This window comes from Protopterus annectens, chromosome 1.part1, assembly GCF_019279795.1.
Source record: "Protopterus annectens isolate FY-2018-M chromosome 1.part1, PAN1.0, whole genome shotgun sequence".
NCBI lineage: Eukaryota > Metazoa > Chordata > Ceratodontiformes > Protopteridae > Protopterus > Protopterus annectens.
Genome location: NC_056726.1, coordinates 944405474 through 944426818, shown reverse-complemented (window position 1 = coordinate 944426818; position 21345 = coordinate 944405474). Strand labels below are relative to the sequence as shown.

Genomic DNA, 21345 nt, shown 5'->3' with positions numbered 1-21345 from the left:
AAGAGATGAGAGCTCTAAGTCTGGCCCTTCAGGCTTTTCACCCCTGCTCTCTCAAGGTCCCCTGAAGGTTTACACAGACAGCATCATAGTGATGTGGTATGTCAACAAACAGAGGGGTACAAAGTCTTACCTTCTTTGCAGTTTGTCTCTTCTGGCTTGGGATCTGGCTATCAGTTATCAGCTAACTCTTCAGGTAGTATATATTCCATCAGAGCACAATCTAATGGCAGACTCTTTGAGCAGGTCCAAAACACAGGCTCACAACTAAATACTTCACAGAAACTTGTTTCTGGACAGTTTATCAGTGGGGTATTCTCCAAGTAGATCTTTTTGCCTTCCCTCTGAACAGGCAGCTCCCTCTTTTCTGTTCTAGAGTGTCATGCCATCTGGTGTGGGAGATGGACACCCTTTCTTTTCTTTAGAAGGGGATGTTTGTACTTTCCTTCCTGTTCCAGGAGTCCTGCAAAAGATTCGGCTGGACTCCCCAAAAATCTTGCTAGTGACTCTCTTTTGGTCAAGACAGCAGTGGTTTCCCCTTCTTAATGCATCTGGTCAGGGGCAGTAACTACATGTTGCCTCACCTGTTGGACCTCATCCACTGTCATTTGTCTACTGTCCAACTGACATCATGGGGGATGGGGTTTTTATCCCTTTTAGGCGTCTCTTTTCTGAGGATGTGCTCAGGGTTTTACAGGAGGCAAGGAAGCCCACAGTCAGAAGGTCTTGTATATTCAAATGGAAAAGATTTTCTCTCTGGTGTCATGCTTGTAGCCAGGACCCTTTTTCAGTGGGAGTCCCTCTAGTTCCCTCCTATTTGTGTGAGTTGTTCCAGTCTGTCTTGGCCTATTCTTCTGTGAAGGCACGTTTATCAGCTATTACTGCCTGCCTGACTTTGAATCCTCCTTTGGCCTCCTGCTTTGAGGTTAAATAATTTCTTAAAGGTGTCCTGCATCTTAGGTCCCCAAGGAGGCCTATTAACTCCTCCTTGGGACTTTAACTTTGTTTTGGAAAAATTGACTCGGGCTCCTTTTGAGCCTGCAGTTTTAGCTTTTGTGTAACCCGAAAGACTGTCCTGCTTGCTTTTTACTTCTACTTGGAGAGTTTCTGAGCTTCAGGTCGTGATGCCCATTCCTCCTTTTTCGGTTTTTCACAGAGACAGGGTGTCTTTTCATACTAATCCCTCTTCTGTGCCCAATGTTAATTAGTTGTCCTTCAATCAGGTAGTACAACTCCCTTCTTTTTTCCTTCTCCTCAGTCTGATAATGAGAGGGTCTTGCATACCTTGGATTTGCAAAACAGCTCGGGTGTTACTTAAATGAAACTAAGAACATTTTTAAGTTTTAACAGTTTTTTGTGTCTTTTCATCCCAGGTCTTTGGGTTTAGCTGCTTACAAGCAAACCATCTCTTCCTGGATAACTAAGGCCATTTCCTTTTGTTGTTCTTTTCATGTAAAGGGTGTGTCTTCAATTAGTGTTACCTTCAGTAGGGCAGTTGTCTTTTCTGGTGCTTTCTTCAAGGATTTGGATACCAATTCCATCCCTGAAGCTGCTACCTGGTCCTCAGTACAAACCTTTACTAAGCATTATAAATTAGATATCTTTTTTAGGGCCAGAACAGGTTTTGATAGAGCCATCCTGCATGAGTTTTTTGAGGGTCTTCCCAGCTTTCCACCTCCTCCTCATTTTTTTTTTGAGCTTTTGTACTCTCCCCAAGGTGAAGGATACTGCAATAGTGATATAGAAGGACAGAATACAGTTGTGTACATTTTTTACCATAACAGTATATATTCTTCTGTTCACTGTTGCAGTACTTGGTCCCTCCCTCCATCCCCCTTTTTCTTTTGGGTTTTGAGTTTGTTACCCTCCTGACTGAGAGTCCTTATTTTCCATCTATATTTTCTCCCTTTTGATGTGCATAGGTTCATAGGTAGGTACTAGGCTATTGGCCCAAGGGCCTACGTAAGCCTAGCCAACAAGGTTCCCTGGTTTACGCCACCCAAGAAAGTTATTTCCCTGTGCCACTGTCGAGCAGGGACACAAAAGTGATCCCCGGGGTGTATTTCCTATTTCCCATCCACTCATCAAAATTTTTCTTGAAGAGTGCTAATGAAGAACTTTGCTTGACATAGATGGGTAGCCTGTTCCAGAGTATGGTAAGTCTCTGGGACAGAAATCTATCCCTCCAGCATGTCCTGTTTATTGTGGTGACAAGGTTTAGGTCCCTAGAGCGTGTAGCTCGGAGGGATTGGGATTTCTTTAGGTGTAGCATGTACAACAGCTCTGGGTTTGACATAGCTTTATATGTTAGGCAGAGATCACCTCGGAGTAGGCGATGTGCTACGGAGTAAAGCTGGAGTTTTTTGAGGCGGTCAGTGTAGGGCATTTGTTTGAGGCCAGTAATCCTCTTTGTGAGGTACTTCTGTGGCCTTTCCAGCTGCTGCAGATGTCTTGAGGTACATTCCAAAAGGGGCTTTGTACTCTATAATGTGTCTGAGTTTCGAGTAGAGGGGAACAATGACCTCTTTTTTTTCCTGGATGAGAACCCTTTTATGATGAGGTGTGCCATGTAGATGGACTTCCTGACTACTGTGGCGATGTGACTATCAAAGGAGAGACTACTGTCCACCTGGGTCCCAAGGTCTCTTATCACACATTCGTTGTTAAGTAGATTGCTGCCTATGTGGTAGTTCATGGGTACAGAGTTTTTACCAAAGGGGATGACACTGCACTTTTTGGCATTGAGTTTGAGGCCATGGCTCTGACACCAGGCATCTGTCTCAGCGCGGCCCTTCTGTAGGATGTCCACATCATTTAGGGACTTGACTGTGGCTCCTAGTTTGCAGTCATCTGTGAACTTAGTTAGCCAGAGGCCTTCTGTTTTAGCCTGTACTTCAGAGAAGTAGATACCAAACAGGAGAGGTCCCAGGATGGAACCCTGTGGTACTCCACTTTTCACTGCTTTGAGGTCAGATTTGGAGTCTGCAACTTTTACATTGTGGGTTCTGTCAGTGAGCCAGTTGGCAACCCATCTTGTGACGTAGGGATTTATACCTAGTTTAGTGAGTTTAGCTATAATTCCAGTATGGGGGATGGTGTTGAAAGCCTTAGCGAGGTCAAGATAGGCTGTGTGAACCACCTTACCCTCATCTACGGCTTTGGTGACTGCCTCAAAGATGTTGATCAGTTTCTGGAGGCATGATCTGCCTTTCACAAACCCGAACTGGGTGGGATCCAGAGTTTGGAGGTTACCAATGTCTTTGTTTATGAGTTCCATGATGATATGTTCCATGGCCTTGCAGACCAGGCTCGTCAAGCTAATAGGTTGATAGTTCCTGGGGTCAGGGGTCAGTGGTGGCTCCACCTTTGTGGAGTGGGATAAGTGTTGCTGTGTGCCATTCAGTGGGCCAAAGCCTGATGCAAGGCTATTATTGAACATGGTGCTTAAGTGGGGAGCCAGTTTGTTCTGAAGTTCGTGTAAAACGCAGCCTGGGATGTTGTCTGGTCCCATGGATGCTGTGTTTTTGACTTGAGAGTGCAGCTTTTACCTGTGTAGTTGTGATTACAGAGACTCCGCATTCTTCCTGTATAGATATGGGCCCTTTAGGGGGTGGGGGGGTAAAGTTAGCACTGAACCTATCTGCCAGGATGTTGGCAATATCATTTGGTTCTGTAATTTTCGTGCCGTTGTGCTGTAACTCAGAGCAGATATGGGTGTTGCCATCGAGATTCTTGACATAGCTATAGAATGCTTTGTGGTTGTCCTTAGAATTAGTGGCGATTTTGTTTTCGTAGCTAGCTTTGGAGGATCTTATAAGGGATCTCAGCTTCTTACTGAGGCTGACCAGGGAGCTCCTCCACTTATGGGATTTTACTCTCTTTTGCAACAGTTTCTTCCTTCTGTTGTACAGTTTGTTTATGGCAGGGGACTACCAGATTGGCTTCCTTTTTTTGGAGGATAGCGTCTTGGTTCTGTTGGGGATAGCATGATCCATGCACTTGTGTAAGTGCTTATAGAGTGCATTTGTTTAGGATTCAGCAGTTGTAACTGTTTTGTCCATCTGCATGGGTGTCATGAAGTTCACCACTTCTGTCTTAAGAAGCATGAAGTTGGCTTTGGAGAAACTTTTTACTGTGGTTTCCTTAATGGGGGATAGGGGCGGGATGTGGATATCAAGGGTGATTAGCTTATGGTCGGATCGGGCCAACGAGGAGTTGACTTCAGGTGTGGAACACTGGTCACTCATGCTGGTAATGACTAAGTCTAGGATATTGTTGCCCCTGGTGGGGGTGTGGATTAGTTGATCCCAGGGCATTGGAGTTTATGAATTCCAGAAAGCGTTGAGCTAAGGAGTTGGTACACAAGTAGTTTTCCCAGTTAATGGTGGGGTAGTTGAAGTCGCCCATTATTAGGGTGTGTGGTTGAACCCTAATATTTTCCAGTACATCAAGAAAACAGGAGTGGGAATCCTGGGGCATGGTGGGGGATCTGTAGCAAGCTACAATTTGGATTGCAGTTTTGCCCAGAGTTAGTTGCACTTGGATAACCTCGGATGCATTATGCTGAGCAACTAGCCTGGAGGTGTGGATATCCTTAATGAATATGGACACACCTCCGCCTTTGGTGTTTCGGTCCAGGTTACATGGCCAAAAAGTGTGGTATGTGTTATAGCCCTGTAGTGCAGGGGTGTTCTCTGGAGCTTTGAACCAGGTCTCAGTCACTGCACAGATATCGCTGTTCTCCATTTTAAGGAGTGTCTCTTGTGAATGCATTTTGAGATTTAGACTTCTAGCATTGAGTAGCATTACCCTCCGTTTTTGCTTGCCTGTTCCTGTTACGGCGGTGAATTTGTTATTTGAACCTTGCCTAAAAAAGGCACTATAGGGGCAGCAAGAGCCTTAGCCAGTATCCGGAATCCCAGGGGCGACAGGTGCAGGCCATCTGTGGCAAAGCATTTGTCCTACGGAAACTGTTCTTTACTGGCGCAATTCAGTTCTGAGTAACTGCATTCATACGTCACCATTATGCCAAACGTCCTGTGCAGGGAGCTTACATGTGACATGTGGTGCATACAAGATTTAAAGGCTTTGGTATACAGGTGTGACATTGAGCTATCCTTGACAGGAGATCCCTAAGGTGAAGAATACTGCAACAGTGAAGAGAAGGACATGTAGTTTATGGTAAGAATTTACACAGCTGTACTTTCTCCAGTAAGAACTTTCACAGGCAACTGGTGTCAGAGCCATGGACTAAAACTAAATGCCAAGAAATGCATAGTATCTGTCACAAAGTCATCCACCTCTCGTACCTATCATTTATTTATATTTATTTATTGACATTTGAGTACTGGGAAAGTCTGACTGCTGGAAGCCTATTTTTAGCAGAGACCCGGGAAGAAAAGCTCCAAAATCATATTGACAACATACAGCTAAGTGTTGATCCAGGGGTCAGGGACTTGGGGACACGTGTAGAGAGTAAGTTGGTCTTTGACCATCACATGTTGATTTTTTTTCAGTATAACGTATATAAAATTCTAAACACTTTTTTCTCATATTCACTACTCAAGCAGTTGTATGAGATTTGCATACCAGTAAGCAATTCATTTCTTGTACCCACTTAATGTGCTACAGATATTCTTAGTTTAATTTAATTTAATTTAATTTAATTTATGTTTAATGCATTGTGCTTTTGCTTAAAAATAGTTGATGATGTAATTCTTGTCACAGTGACTTAGATTATTTATTTTGGTTATTGAACATTTCTTTGTAATGATTAGCTCCTGGCTATGCATCAGAAGGATTTATAAGGGTATCTAGTTTATATGCATGAATGCCAGTGATATAGTTTTAACCACTTTATTGTGTGCGTGTGTACAGACTATTCTTGTGTCGGCATGTACTTTTATTTTTCTGTGTAAGTACTTGTATCATCTTTTATGTAAGTAAACCACAGAAGGCTATGGTTTTACTGAGAATGAATGCACATAATATGTTTTGAAGGAGATTTGCATCTGGCTTGTTGCCTGATAACACTTTGGGCATGTATTAATTCTCACTGAAAATGAACAGACATTGTTCAGTAAGTTATGAAACTTATTCCTTGCAGAATCTAGTTTGTGAATGCATGTGAATGTTAACGAGTCTTGGTTCTAAGCTGTACTTTTACTATCTTTAGAGTATGGACCATTTTGATGACATTGGTTCCAGCGTGGTTATGGCATCTCCAGGTATGATGCAGAGTGGCTTATCCAGAGAACTGTTTGAGAGTTGGTGCACAGACAAAAGGAATGGCGTTATCATAGCAGGATACTGTGTGGAAGGAACACTTGCTAAGGTAATAATCATTAAAATTAATTCCAAAGTCACTGCTTTGTTTTTTTGGCCTTGGAAAATAGACTTACTCCATCGCATTCTACTTTAACTTTATGCATATGCTTTGTTTTTATTTTCACTATGTATTCCCTTCAGTTTATGTGCATAGACAGTGGAGTGGTTTTAGTGCTTGACTGCATCATATATTACTGCAACTAGTACCAGTCTAGCATCTGAATATGTAAACGTAATTGCATCTATCAGTGATGTAGGTTTCAGTAGGAGAACAGGATTCCTGTGTATTCAGGAAGGAGGTGACAGCCTTGTACAAAATGCATGCTGTTTTCATGGGATAGAAGATGGACTTGCAAACTGAATACTACAAAGTTTTATAGTAGGTTCTGCAGTCAGTATTCTTGCAGAAAAAAATTGTCTTATTTTAGCCACTCCAGTGGCACAGAGGGCTAAAGGTCTGACTACTGCCAAGGTGACCCGGGTTTGATTAGCAACTTGGGAGACTGATGGAGTGGAAGAGCAGGATGGGATTGCCCATTATGGGTGGGACTACAGTCTTCGATGGTGCTGCCTAAGGGGAGGCATGGTCCAAAGAGGGGAGTTGTTCTTGGTCATAGTTGATGAGTGTGGGGAGTGGGGAAAGGGCATATAAAAAGACCCTACCCAACAGAAGAACAGATGGATGAGACCGCAGCACTGCCTTAGGATCCATGACTAGCCCCAGCCATACCAGAGTAATCCAGTGGGGGATAGGAGGATGGTTAGTATTCCCGGGGGCCGGGATGGTAAGATGAGGTCCGAGGAGACTGAAAGATCATCGTATTACATAGTGATGTGATTCAATTTAATTTGTATTTTTACTGCAATGAAGAAATTGGTTGCATTGCTTTTCTTATTTCCTGGTTAGGTACATTTCCCCCCTAATGTCTGCCTATTGATGTTTTATTATTATTTTTGATGGAAAAATAGCACATTTCTTTTTATCCCTCTCTGTGTTTAATATGTACCATTAATGAAGTACAATATTACTTAGGTCTTGTTCCTTTTACGTATGGAAAGCAACACATAAATAAGCCTTGCAGATACTATTTCGATGACAGAAGCTTTCCTTAAAATCGAGCAAAACTGTCTTCCCACCTTCAGTCAGTTTCCACGTATCGCATTCCATAAAGCCATTAACTGAGAGAATGAGAGTTAAAAACAAGTTAGTATCAATGGGTTTGGCACGCAAAGCCTTTAGTTAAAATGAACTTATTCCTAACCTAAAGCAATAAAAATATCATTTAGTTTGTTTCTTGAGACAGTTTATGAAAAGTTGGCCTTTGCTTTCATAGTTAGTGCAGCCATATCACATAATATGTGCGTGAATAACAGGAGGCTGTTTGCTACAGGAATAAATAAAAAATGCTTCAGACATTCATAGTGTGTGAAAATAAACACAACACTTTACCCTTCTGTGCAAGGGGAACCAAGCAGCATGATACATGACATGTGACTTGTATCATTGCATGGTGTAGGACATTACATTTGACCTGTTTCAGTATACATTTCATAACTAAATATTCTTTTTCCATGAGAGTGGAACAGTAGAGTTGGTGGTCAGCAGTGACCTTCATTGAGAAAAAGTAAAAGTGCATTTGGGCTAATTGATGGCCCAACCAGTCAGATTAAAAGCGGTTTCAAAAGTACAGCTAAATAATTTTTAGAAGGATCATATAATGACAAATTTAAAGGCACAGTGACAGAGAATTGAAAACGTAACTGAAAGTTTGAGTCAAATAAGAAGAGTTAATGTCAAGGTCATATTCAAACCTTGATCTAAATAAAATGTAGAACAAGAAAGTACAGTTGTGTAAAATCTTACCATAATGATAGATGTCCTTGCTGCTTCAAGAATGCAATTGGTATCTAAGCCTTTGAAAAAGCAGCAGCAGAAGCCACAGCTCTAGTAGAATGAGCTTTAATTGAAAAAGGAATACTCTTGCCATGAAAAGTGTAACAGAAGGAAGTAGTCTTAGAAATCCAGGAAGAAATAGCATGCTTGGATACAGCAAGCCCCAAAGATCTAGGATGAAAAGAAACAACTGATCAGATTTTCTAATAGCCTTGGTCATATCCAAGTAAACTCTAAGTTACCTGTGCATGTTCACAGTATGCAGCACCCTTTCATAGTCAGTTTGCGGAGAGGGGAAAAATGAAACCGATTAATAGACTGATTAAGAGCTCATTAACCACCTTTGGCATTAAAGAGAGTTAGTACACAAGGACACCCTATCCTCATGAAAGACTGAAAAAGGAGGGCAAGCCATAAGGGCCAGCAACTCGGACAGATGTGTGGCAGAAGTAAGTTCTAACAAAAGAACAGTCTTCCTGAACAATGTTGCAAGGAAGCTGAAGCAGCAGGCTCAAAGAGAGCCTGAGTCAAGTTCTCCGAAACAAAATTAAGATCCCAGGGAGGAGGAACAGAGTTCATTGGCGGTCTAATATAAAGGACACTTTTAAGAAATTGTTTCACCTCAAATCTAGCAGCTAAAGAAGGAGAAAAAGGCAGACAAGCAGAGATAGCTGCTAGGTGGGCTTTAATCAAAGAATAGGCCAAACTAGCATTGAGCAACCCACACAAATAAGAGAGAACCAAAGGAGCATCCACAGTAAGTGGGTCCAGGTTAAGAGAGACACCAAGAAGAAAACCTCTTCCATTTGGATAAGTAGGATTTCCTAGTGTAGGTTTCCTGGCCTCCTGCAAGACTTGCAGCACACCCTCAGAAAAAAGGTGTCTATGAGGAATCAAAATCCTATCACCCACAGTGTCAGTTGAAGCGTGGACAGGTGGGGGGTGGATGGAGAGATCCCTCGTCTTGTGTGATTAGATCCACCCTGTGAGGTAACTTGTGATGATTGCCCTTGGCTAGATGCAGAAGAAGAGGGGAGCCAGTGTTGTCCTGGCCAAAAGAGTTACCAATAAGATTTTGGGAGCATCCTACTGAATCTTGAACAGGACATTCGGAATGAGAGGAAGGGGAGGGAATGCATAAAGAAACATCCAATTCCAAGAGAATGAGAGGGCATCCACCTTCCATACTAGAGGAAGTTGTCTGTTCAGAGGGGAGGCAAAAAGATCCACTTGAGGTGTACCCCACTGGTGTATAATGTCCAGAAACACATCCATGTGAAGTATCCATTCATGGGACTGAGTTAAGGACCTACTCAGAGTGTCTGCCACAATGTTCTGACTGGAAGAGAGATAAACTGCTGAAGAGTTACTTGACACGTCACAGCAAAACCCATACCGGAAGTGCTTACTGGCAAAGAAGATAAGATGTCATTCCTCCCTGTTTGTTGATGTACCACATCACTGTGGTTTTGTTTCTGAATGCCTTGAGAGGCCCTGGAGAAAAGAGAGACTGAAAGATCTGAAGAGCCAGCAGAAGAGCTCTCATATGATGTGCTCCTTCTGCTGACAAGGTGACCACACCCCCTGTACCTTTAGGGAGCCAGAAGTCCCCATCCCCATCCCGTGTCTGAGGCATCTGTGAACAATTCCTGAGAGGGAAGAGGGGGATGAAAAGAGTTCCCTGGATTCAGAGACAACTGCTGAATCCACCATAGAAGTTCCAGTCTGAGGCAAGGAAGAAGAGAAACCACAAATTCTAGAGGATGAGCATGTTGAAGACACACTGACTTCTAAAAACACTGAAACTTTCTCTTATGAAGTTTAGCCAGATGGAGCATCGGAATGGTGAATGCCTCGAAACCCAGAACTCTCAGAAACTACCTGGTGATAATGGAAGCCAGAGGAAGAAGAGTATGAAAGAAAGAAATGAGAGTTAAGGCCTTTGGAGGGAGCAGTGATGTAAGTATTGGCACCGTCTGAATCCTGCAACTCGGGAAAAACATGATCCTGAGAAGGAGTCCAAGAAGACTTTTTGAAATTTATAGTGAACCACAGGGTGTAAAGAAAGGATAAGGCAAAGTGAAGATTCTGCAAAAGGATCTCTGGAGAGGATGCATAAATCAACAGGTCGTCCAAGTAAGGAAATATTTGGATTCCTTTAAGTCTGCAAAAGGCAGTCACAGGAGCAAGGCATTTGATGAACATCCTTGGAGCAGTAGAAAGGCCAAAGGGCAAAGCAGAGAACTGAAAATGCCAGGAAGCAACAGCGAAACACTCCTGAAAAGAGGATGGATTAGAATATGGAGATAAGCATCCTTGAGATCCGGAGACACCATATAGGCCTAAGGAAGCAAGAGAGGAAACAGAATCGGAAGGTACAACATCGGAAAGGAAGGTACGTTTAGAAAAGTGTTTAGATGAGAGAGGTCTAGAATAGGTTTCCAAGTGCCTTCTTTTCTGGGCACTAGAAAGAGACAGGAGTAGGACCCTTCCCCCTTTGGGACACATGCACCTCTTAAATAGTACCCTGAGACAACAGATCTTGAAGAACCTGTGGTAAAAATGGAGGATGTTCCCGAGGATGCTGAGGAATGCCCATAAACGGAGGATGAGATTTCCACACCATGAAGTACCCTTGACAAATGATTAGAAGAACCCAAGAATCCAGAGTGATCTGAAGGCAAGCCGGAAGAAAAAGAGAAAGGTGAAGAGAAAGAAGAATGTGGCTGAGAAGGGAAGAATAGTCACACGGCGCTTGGTTTGTCCAGAAAGGAAGGCTTTGGAGTCCCTGAAAATTGAGTAGCCTTAGCAGGAGGAGTACATTTGTCTTTCTTCTTACCTTTGGTAGAAGGACGGGATTGCCTATGATCAAAGGCAGGCTTAGCAGGGTAGTTTCTCTGAAATTTAGACACAGGAGAAACACAAGTTTAAGTTCCCATCCTGAAGGGACTTAACCCAGCAGCAGCTTCCCCAAACAAAAGTTTAGAATCCAGAGCGGCATCCATCAACTTAGGTTTCAGCCTCTACCTGATGATATTAAAGCTAAGCCAAGAATACCTCCTCATAACCGAGCCAAAAACAGCAACCCTAGAAGAGGCTTCTGCCGCATCGTAACTTCATTTATTAGATGACAAATGACTTGAGAGGAAGTCCCTAGCAAAGGAAGAACAGACGTTTTACCCTCAGTCTGGAAAATCAGAAATAGGTTGACAGGCCTGAGAACGAAGAGTGAATGCATACCTAGACATATGGGTCTGATAATTAAAAGCCCTAAAAGCTAGGGTAGCAGAAGTGTAAATAGTTTTGCTCAGCCTGTCCATAGTTTTGCTTTCCTTGTCAGAAGGCAGTAACTTGGGTGATGGAAGCAATTGAGACAGCTTTTCAGAGGCTGCAGACTCTACCAAAGGGTCAGCAGCAGGACATTTAAATAAAAAAGAACAATCCTCTGGAACCCTGTAAAACCTGTCAGGTCTCTTGGGAACAGAGAATCAGGTGCTTGAGAGGCATTGGAAAAAGCATCCAGTAAAGCAGTCTTGACAGGAGGAACAGCCGCAGGTTTAGGAGAGTCCAACTGCAACAACTCCTAGTACCTCTTATAGATATCAGACACCTGAGTACAATCCCACTTAAAAAAAAAATCCATCATCCTAGAGAGAGAGTGTCCCCACGGGAAATTTCCTCAAAAGGAACCTCAGGACTAATAGATTCCTCCTCCTCCTCTGACTCGTAGTCTAAAGGAGAAAGAATATGAGTAGAATAAGTTAGGGATTCGTCAGCAAAATCCGACTCATCCTCAGAAGAATCCTGGTCTCTAGGCATGTTAGGAGGAATAGAGGACCAAGGAGGAGCAGGAATTGAAACCCCGTGAGGAGGCTTTAAGGACATTAAGGTAGAAAATACCCCCCCCCCCCCGAGTAAAAGCTTGCCACTTACTCTGTGGATCCCTGGAAGCAGAAGAAACAAGTTTCATTTTTTGTTACTTTTTTAAGGGAACGTTCTGAGAAGGCTCAGATCCAGGGCGACAGTCAAAAACCGGAGCAGGAACTTCTTCTCTAACTAGAAACTGAGGAACTCCCCTGCACCCCTCAGAAAAAAATCAACAGTGGCTCTCTCTGATTGTCCAAGATGGATGCCTGCATAGCCTCTTCGGACATGCTGCCAGCCAGATTCTCACCAGCCTCCAACACAGTTGCAGCAGAGAAGTCCGACAACACAGCAGAGTGAGCCTCCGGGTTCGTAACAGTCTCAGGAAAAACACCTGGCAGAGGCTGGACAGCAGAGGATTCCAGTCGTATCTTTTTCACCTTCTTCCCTAACAGCTAACAGTCGGGGTGGGAGATTCCTTCCATAGTATCTTTAACCAACCTTCTACACTAACCAAGATTTAAATTTATTTAATTGGTTATTTTTCTTCTTCGTTCCTTGCATGGTGTAATGCTGGACTTAAACCCAAAACATCAAGATAGCTTCATAAGTAGATCACAATCATAGCCTGTAGGCTTTGATGACAAATCATTTATATTGAGAGGTGTTGCCTTCTCAAACAGATGTATATGGGTCTTGTATAAATAATGTAAACAATCCTGCAGACTATCATCTGAGTAAATTAATTGGATAACTAGCATGGCAGAGGGACAGAGCAGTACTCTTAGCAGAGTAAAAGTAAAACCATTACATAGCCCAAAGACAAAATAGGAGTGGAATTCTCATCCCTTTGATATATGGGTGTAGTGCACTGGAGAGAACGACATGTGCCCCAACACACAGTAGACTAATGTCATAACTTCAAAGTCAGTGATACTGACCCACTCTGCGCATGCTCCAGGGATTACCCAGGAATGGACTAAACCAGCAACAAGTGTTTTTTTTTTTTACAGGGTAGCAAGCCCTCCAGCACCTGTACACCCCCTACTAGTTATGTATACTAAATCCAAGATAGCACAATCAACAGGGAAAGGAAATATTCCCCTACTCAGGGATTGCTGGTCTCGCATACCTGTTGGCCATCTTTGTAGACAAAATTGTGCTGCTCTACTGTGTTTCAGAGCACCTTCTGCTTGCTCCATTGCGCAGCATACATACTTGATAGCATTTATGTATATATGTATATATGTATATATATATATATATATATATATATGTGTGTGTGTGTGTGTGTGTGTGTGTATAGGTTCATAGGTAGGTACTAGGCTATCTGCCTGAAGGCATTTATAAGCTTAGCCAGAATGTGTTGACTTTCGCCTCCCCCTTAGATTAGTTCCTTGTGCCTCTGTCCAGCAGAGCCACTGAAGTGATACCCGGGGTAAACTTTCTGTTTCCCATCCACTCGTCAAGGTTTCTCTTGAGTGTTAGCGAGGAGCTCTGCCTAATGTAGATTGGAATCTTGTTCCAAAGCATGGGAAGTCTCTGGGACAGGAATCTATCCCTCCAGCACATCCTGTTTATTGCTGTGGTGAGGTTTAGATCCCTAGAGCATGTGGCTCGAGGGGATATGGTTTTCTTTAGGTGAAACATGTCTATCAATTCTGGGTTGGACATGGCCTTGTAAGTCAGGCAGAGATCACCTCTTGAGTAGGCGGTATGCAACCCAGTACAGCTGGAGTTTCTTCAGTCGAGCTGCATAGGACATCTGTTTGAGGTCAGTAATCCTCTTGGTGAGATACTTCTGTGGTCTTTCCAACTGTTGCAGGTGTCTTGTAAGGTACATCCCAAATGGTGTGTTGTACTCTATGATGGGTCTGATGAGTGATGAATAGAGGGGCACAATGACCTCTTTTGATCTGGATGCGAACCCTTTTGTGATTAGGTGGGCCACATAGAGGGGTTTTCTAACAATGTGATTATCAAAGGAGAGATTACTATCTACTTGGGTCCCCAGATCCCTTATTACGTCTTCTGTATTTAAGGGACTACCACCTATGTGGTAGTTTGTGGGTACTTTGTTTTTTCCAAAGGTGATGACTATGCAATTTTTGGCATTTAGCTTGAGGCCATGATTTTGACACCAGGTATCCGTCTCAGTGAGACCCTTTTGGAGGATGTCTGTGTCAGCCGGAGAGTCAAGTTATAGCCCCTAGTTTCAGTTGTCTGTGAACTTGGTCAGCCATAGTTCTCCTGTGCTTGCCTATACCTCTGAGAAGTATATGCAGAACAGGAGAGGTCCTAGGACTGAGCCCTGGGGAACGCCACTTGTAACTGGTTTAGAGTCGTACCTAGCTCCCGCAACTCTCACCATGTGGGTTCTGTCCATGAGCTAGTTGGCAACCCATCTTGTGACGTAGGGGTTTATGTTCAGGCTTGTGAGCTTGTCTGGAGGGTGGCCTAATGGTTAAGGTGTTTGCCTTACAAACACAAGGTGCAGGGCTTGAATCTCACAAGGGATAATTGGCTAGGCTTACAATGGCTTGCAAGGGCAGTTAGCTTAGTACTAATCTATGAATCTATAATACCAGAATGGGGAATGGTGTTGAAGGCCTTTGCGAGGTCCAGGTAGGCTGTGTGTACCACCTTTCCCTTGTCTATAGCCTTGGTAAATGTCTCAAAGAAGTACCCCAGGTTTAGGAGGCATGATCTGCCCTTAAAAAGCCAAACTGGATAGGGTCCATTGTGTGGAGGTTCCCAATGTCTCTGTTAACGAGTTCCATTGTGATGCGCTCCATAGCCTTGCAGACCAAGCTATTCAGGCTTATAGGGCAGTAGTTCCCAGGGTCTGTTGTGGCTCCACCTTTGTGGAGCAGAATAACCGTTGCTGTGCACCACTCTAAGGGTACGTAGCCTGTGGAAAGGCTGAGTTTGAACAGTGTGTTTAGGTGAGGGGTTAGTTCGTCTTTGAGCTCATGTAGGACACAGCCTGGCCACACCGTCTAGTCCCATTGATGCTGTGTTTTTGGCTTTGGAGAGGGCTGTTTTAACCTGAGTGTCTGTGATTTCAGGGGCTCTACATTCTTCTGGTATGGTTATGGGCCCTTTTTGGGGGTGAGGGGGGGTGAAGTTTGCACTGAACCTGTTTGACAGGATGTTTGCGATATCGGTCGGTTCAGTGTATTTTGTGCCATTCTGCAGTAACTCCAAGCAGATCTGAGCATTGCCACTTAGATTCTTGACATAGCTAAAGAATGCCTTGTGGTTATCTTTGGAGTCCTTGGCAGTTTTTCCTTCGAAGCTCGCCTTGGATGATTTTATGAGGGGATCATAGTTTCTTGCTGATACTGATCAGGGATTTCTTCCCTTCTTGGGATTTAACTTTTTTCTGTACTAGTTTCCTCCTCCTATTGTATAGTTTGTTTATGGCAGGGGTCCACCAGACTGGTTTCCATTTCTTGGAGGAGTGAGTCTTGGTTTGGCTTGGGATAGCACGATCCATGCATTCTTGTAGGTGCCCGTAGAATGCATTAGTATAGGATTTTGCAGCTTGGACAGCATTATCCTTTAGCATGGGGGCTTTGAAACTTTCCACCTCGGTCTTAAGTAACGTGAAGTTTGCTTTTGAAAAGTTTTTCAAGGTGGTTTCCTTGTCCAGGGGGTGGGGGCGGAATGTGGATATACAAAGTGATTTGTTTATGGTCAGATCTAACCAGCGAGGAGTTGACCTCCGGTGTGGAACACCGGTTGCCCATGTTGGTGATGACCAGGTCCAATATATTGTCACCTCTGGTGGGAATGTTGACCAGTTGGTCCAGGACGTTTGAGTTTATAAATTCTAGGAAATGTTGGGAGCAAGGGAGTTGGTACTTAAGTAGTTCTCCAAGTTAAGGATACATCCCCGCATTTTGTATTTCGGTCCAGGTTCTGTGGCCGAAGTGTATGGTATGAGTTGTAGCCTGGTAGTTCTGGGGTGTTCTCTGGAGCCTTAAACCAGGTTTCTGTTACTGCACATATATAGATTTTCTTCATACTGAGGAGTGCCTCGAGTGCGTTCATTTTGAGGTTTAGACTTCTGGCATTGAGCAGCATTACCCTCAGTTTTTATTTACTGTTGCTATTTACGGCCGTGGGTTTGTCTTTTTAGCCTTGGCTAAAAAAGGCAGTATGGGGGTGGCAAGAGCCTTGGCCATTATTTGAAAGTCTAAGGGTGACAGGTGCAAGCCATCTGTAGCGAAGCAGCATGGCTTGTCGACCATGTCATCCCAGGCGGACAGACACTGGATCCCCCTTGAATGACACCAGAAACTTAGCCAATTGTTGAAATTGATAATTTTTTTTTATACCGTGGTATCATTCTTGGTGAGGGCAGGATGCTACTCAGGGTCGTACTGGCCTGGGCTACGTGATCAGAGAGCTCTTCTATGTCTCTCTTCATGTAGTCCACAGAGGTACGGCTCAGGTCATTCACACCAGCATGGACAATGACAGAGTCGTATTTGTACTTGTTCTGGAGTAACCTGAGTGCTTGTGTTATGTGGTGGATGCTGCCACCCGACAGACAGCTAACAGTAACCTTCTCTTTATTCAGCCTAGTGAGTGGGACGTCAGTGTGCCTGACTGTAGAGTCACCTATTACTAGTATGTTGGGTATGTTATTTTGCCTTAAAGGCTGTGATTGCGTGGCACACTGGTTTTGTGAAGTATGTGTTTTATGGTTTGTGTTTGGGGGTGGAGATTGCTTGGATGTCTGCTTTGGAGGTCTCTGTTGCATTTGCAGATTTTTATTTAGAGCCTCCGAGTATGTTTTCGTGTATTTAATGTGTGTTATTTGCCGGTATTGGTTTAGTAGGTCTATGTGAGACTTGGCGGCATGTTGCAAGTATTTTCCTTCTCCTCTTGACTGTCAGTTCCAGTCTTGGGTTGAGAGAGCTTTGCCTCCAGTTTGGCTGTATAATTGCATCTCTCACATGTATTAGTGTTTGGTGGTAGGAGGAGAGGGTTATCTGTGTACATGAGGCAGTGTAACATTGCCTCAAAATGCCCAGATTCACCAGTTGGACTGGAGAGTACACCTGAAACTGCCCTTTGGACATACCTGGATAGGTACAGTGAACTGTTTTATTGAATGACTGGTAAGGTCGAATAAGAGAGCCTTGTCCTTCTGTACAGTATAGGGGGTCTAGTGCTAGGGTTTATAAGTGCTTGCTGTGAGTTTTGAGCAAGTGCCGGGCTGAGAAAGGAATGGCTTGAGTGTTTAAGTTGAAATTTTGTCTAGTTCCAAGGGAAAAATTGAAGAGGAGACTTTGTGGAGCCGGGAATAGTTATACCCTAGCTACCCGGCACTGCTGGGCGCGTATATGCACACACACATAGATGTGTGTGTATCCATCCATCCATTTGTAACCCCTATTTCCCATTTCTGCACATGGGGTCGGAGTGTCACTTCAGCAGTGGCAATCCTCTACAGATGAGATTTACTCCGCTGGGTGGCTAGGCCTTCCACGGTAGTTCTTCCACAGTACGCACTCACACCTATGTCCATTTTTGTGTGCCCAATCCACTTACTGCATGTCTTTGGAATGTGGGAGGAAATCTACATGAACACAGGGAGGATATGCAGACTCCACACAGAAGGCACCCCAGCTGAGACTTGAACTGGGGGACCTCTTGCGTTGAGGCGACAATGCTATCCTCTGTGCCACTGTGCCGCCCATAACATGCCAAAAGTATTACATGCCCAAAGATGAAATGTGAGAGGAATTCTGATCCGTTTGGTGTAGGGCACTGGAGAGAACATCAAGTGCCCCGACACACAGTAAATTGATGTCATAAAGTCGAAGTCACTGATATCTACCCATTCTGCGCATGCTCCAGGGATTACCCTGGAGTGGACTAAACCAACACCTTATATATATATATATATATATATATATATATATATATATATATATATATATATATATACACACACACACGAACACATGTATACTAATATATATGGTTGGGCATTTGAAATGTTTTTCTTTCTTTTTAATATCACTGTCTGCATTAGTGACATAGGGAGATGAATCTCTGTCTATGGCCTAGGTGACCTGAGTTCAGTTAGTATCTTTGATGCTTGACAACACAGGCATAGATGGGCATGCCTGTCTTTGGGGAAAGGACATGTTGAGTGGAGGTCTCACTGAGCTTTGGAGAAGGGTGAAACTTGCAGCGAAACAGACAGACAAGATGGTCACATGCTAGGAGGTGGGCCACTTTAAGGACCCATGGTAAGCACATTCTTGGCCAATAATCATTGTCCACCCATCTGATTAGCTGCTGTTAGCATGCTGGGAAGTGTCATAGGACTGTGACTACTGAGTGGTTACCACATGCATGCTGCTTTCAGTGTCACATCCCTTGCTCCCTGTGGGATCTCTCACTCCTCAGGTGTTATTAAATGAACAGCATAAGGTCTACTTTCAGAGAAGTTGATAGGCCACCCTGTTGCTAGAATCTTTTTTTTTTTTTTTTTTGAAACAACCTAGAAGGAACATTTGGGGAAATCAAGAGTTGTATGACCATGTCACCTCTGGAGAACAACTAGATGTCTTAGCAAGGCTGGGGAGAGGTTTTTTTTTAGTAGAGTCAATAGTGGTGAACCTTCACCCAGACACCAAGAAAACAAAGTTGACACAAGAACTTATAAACCATAGCACTAGACCCCCTATACTGTACAGAAGGACAAGGCTCTCTTATTCGACCTTACCAGTCATTCAATAAATATCCACCACACTTTATTTTACACTAATAGTGGTCTGTCATCAACAGTAGTACATTTGCAAAATATAAATAGTTTATGTAGTATACACAAACATGGTTATATATTCATATACATAGTCTTATGTGATGGTTAGTACACTAAGTAACCACATCTGAATTTCAGTAAAAGCAGCATATCTGTATGGTATGAGAATCCTTCCAGAACATGTGTAAGTTAAGGTAGCAGTGCCAGAAAAAAAACTGCTGTTCTGCAGTAATTTCATCAGATGAGCCTTTTTTTCTGTGTGCTTTCATTAATTTCTTTTGTCCACTCTAATATGCAATCCTGTGTTAAATTAATAGAGAAATTGGGATTGTTCTTTCACTGGTAGTTTTCCCCTCTTGTAAAATAAAATCATCATTTCCTTCCCTGTTTGTGTAAGTTTGTAAACTAAAGGAACAGATAAATGGTATAGGATGCTTTCTCTTTCATAGGTTAATAACAGCATTGTAAATATTTCTGAAAAAGACAAGAGAATGCCAACAGAAAGTAATGATAATGCTTAAAAATGAAATTTATTAGGAAAGCCAAAAATCTGGGAACAAATAATGGCAATAAGTGGTTTATCTGTAAAATATGAATTAGAAGGTTTGTTTTTGAAGACATATTTAATATTTTGTGTTTCTTGTAGCACATCATGTCTGAACCCGAAGAAGTTACTACCATGTCTGGACAGAAGTTGCCCCTGAAAATGTCTGTTGATTACATCTCCTTCTCTGCACACACTGATTATCAACAGACAAGCGAGTTCATCCGGGCCTTGAAGCCTCCACACGTGGTTTGTAATTCGGCTTTACTTAAGAATTAACAGTCCTTTTATAACACTAACTTTGTAGCAGTTTGACTTAGCCATCCATTTTGTCACTTATGAGCTTACAGCAGATGAAAAACTATTGTGCAACTCACTGAATATGCAAAATGTGAATTTATCTTATACTGTTCTTTCTTAGATGTCTGTTGCAGTAGCCATTGCAATATAAGATGTATGCTGCAAAGAGTACTTTGTGCCTTAACGTCTGAAAAGAGGCTTCTTTCTTTTCTGCCATACATCTGCTGTTAGCACAAGTGGACAAGCTAGTAAAAGTGAATGAGAAAAGCATCAAAATTCAGAACTTTCTTGCTGTTTATACTGTCATGCATACTTTTGCCAGTTTCACATCTTGTAACTTTTGCCAGTTTCACATCTTGTAGTAGCAGCAATCGGCTTCAACTACTTAGACTTAAGACAGATAAGCACTCCATTAGGAACCCATCCTTTTTGTCTGTATAGATTTATATATGTATAATCTTTATGTCTGTCAGAAAAGGCAAGTCAGGTTGTGGGAAGCAAATCCCATATAGGGATCCTCATTCTAGTTGTGTGTTTTGTTTAGACAAGGAACATGGCATTGTCATGTTCTGTTTGCCTTTCTTTTTCTCCAAAGACTGATGAGAATAGGCTAAATTCCCCTGAGTGTTTCTCAAAAAAAAAGGACATTTGATGGACTTGGTGCATGCTTCCCAGTCAACTGCATCATTAGTGGTGAACCTTCACCCAGACACCAAGAAAACAAAGTTGGCACAAGAAGAGAATGACAGAAATTACTGTCTGAGGCTGACAACTCTATTGAGGCTTTATGCAGCCCTTGGACCATAAGTTTTACTTATCCTGGATCCTCTAACTTGGCCCCTTTGAAGGCTGCTGTGGCCCTAGACACACACATCCCAGGAGACCGTCCTATGGAGTCTGCTTCAAAGGGAGGACCACATAAAATCCTGCCTGAAGGTGAGGGCGACGTACATTAGGAACTGGTGAAGGAAGATGTTGGATGAGTCAATAAAGGAGGTCCATCCTGTGGTTTTGACCCATGACCATACATGTAGATCCTCCTAAAAAGCACACTCAAAAGACCAAATATTTAACCAGCTCCATTATTGCCATTAAATTTCATTACTAATCTTTAGTTATATTAATTCATTGTATTTTATTGACTCAACTATATATATGTATATATATATATATATATATATATATATATATATATATATATATATATATATATATATATATATATATGCACACACATAGGTATAAATAATAAATATATATATATATATACACACACACATATATATATATATATATATATATATATATATATATATATATATATATATAATATGTATGCAATACATTTACTTATAAGTATCTAGTATCAAATCTCTTACGTAAGGTTATTTTCAAGATTTTTATGAAAGGTTTTATCATTAATGTATTTAAGAATGTTTCTTGTAAACTAAGCTTGGAAAAGAAAGAAATTAATTAATTATGGACATTTACTGTGTCAAAAATGGATAAATAATAAACAGCAGCAAAAAAAAAAATTGTTTTCTCTTCCTACTCTTACAAGCTGCTTTATTGTCATCATACAATTTCCATATTTTCACGCATGGTGCACTATTTTCTCCCGGTGGTTGG

At 42.4% G+C, this 21345-nt stretch overlaps 1 protein-coding gene across 1 annotated transcript in view; it reads left to right on the top strand.

The window, feature by feature from the left end:
• Nucleotides 1-21345, top strand: part of CPSF3 (cleavage and polyadenylation specific factor 3) — a 710232-nt gene that overhangs the window by 313094 nt on the left and 375793 nt on the right. Inside the window, exons 9-10 of the mRNA XM_044079083.1 lie at nucleotides 6173-6331; nucleotides 19519-19665. Coding sequence (XP_043935018.1) covers nucleotides 6173-6331; nucleotides 19519-19665 — 306 coding nt within the window. The remainder of the gene's footprint in view (nucleotides 1-6172; nucleotides 6332-19518; nucleotides 19666-21345) is intronic.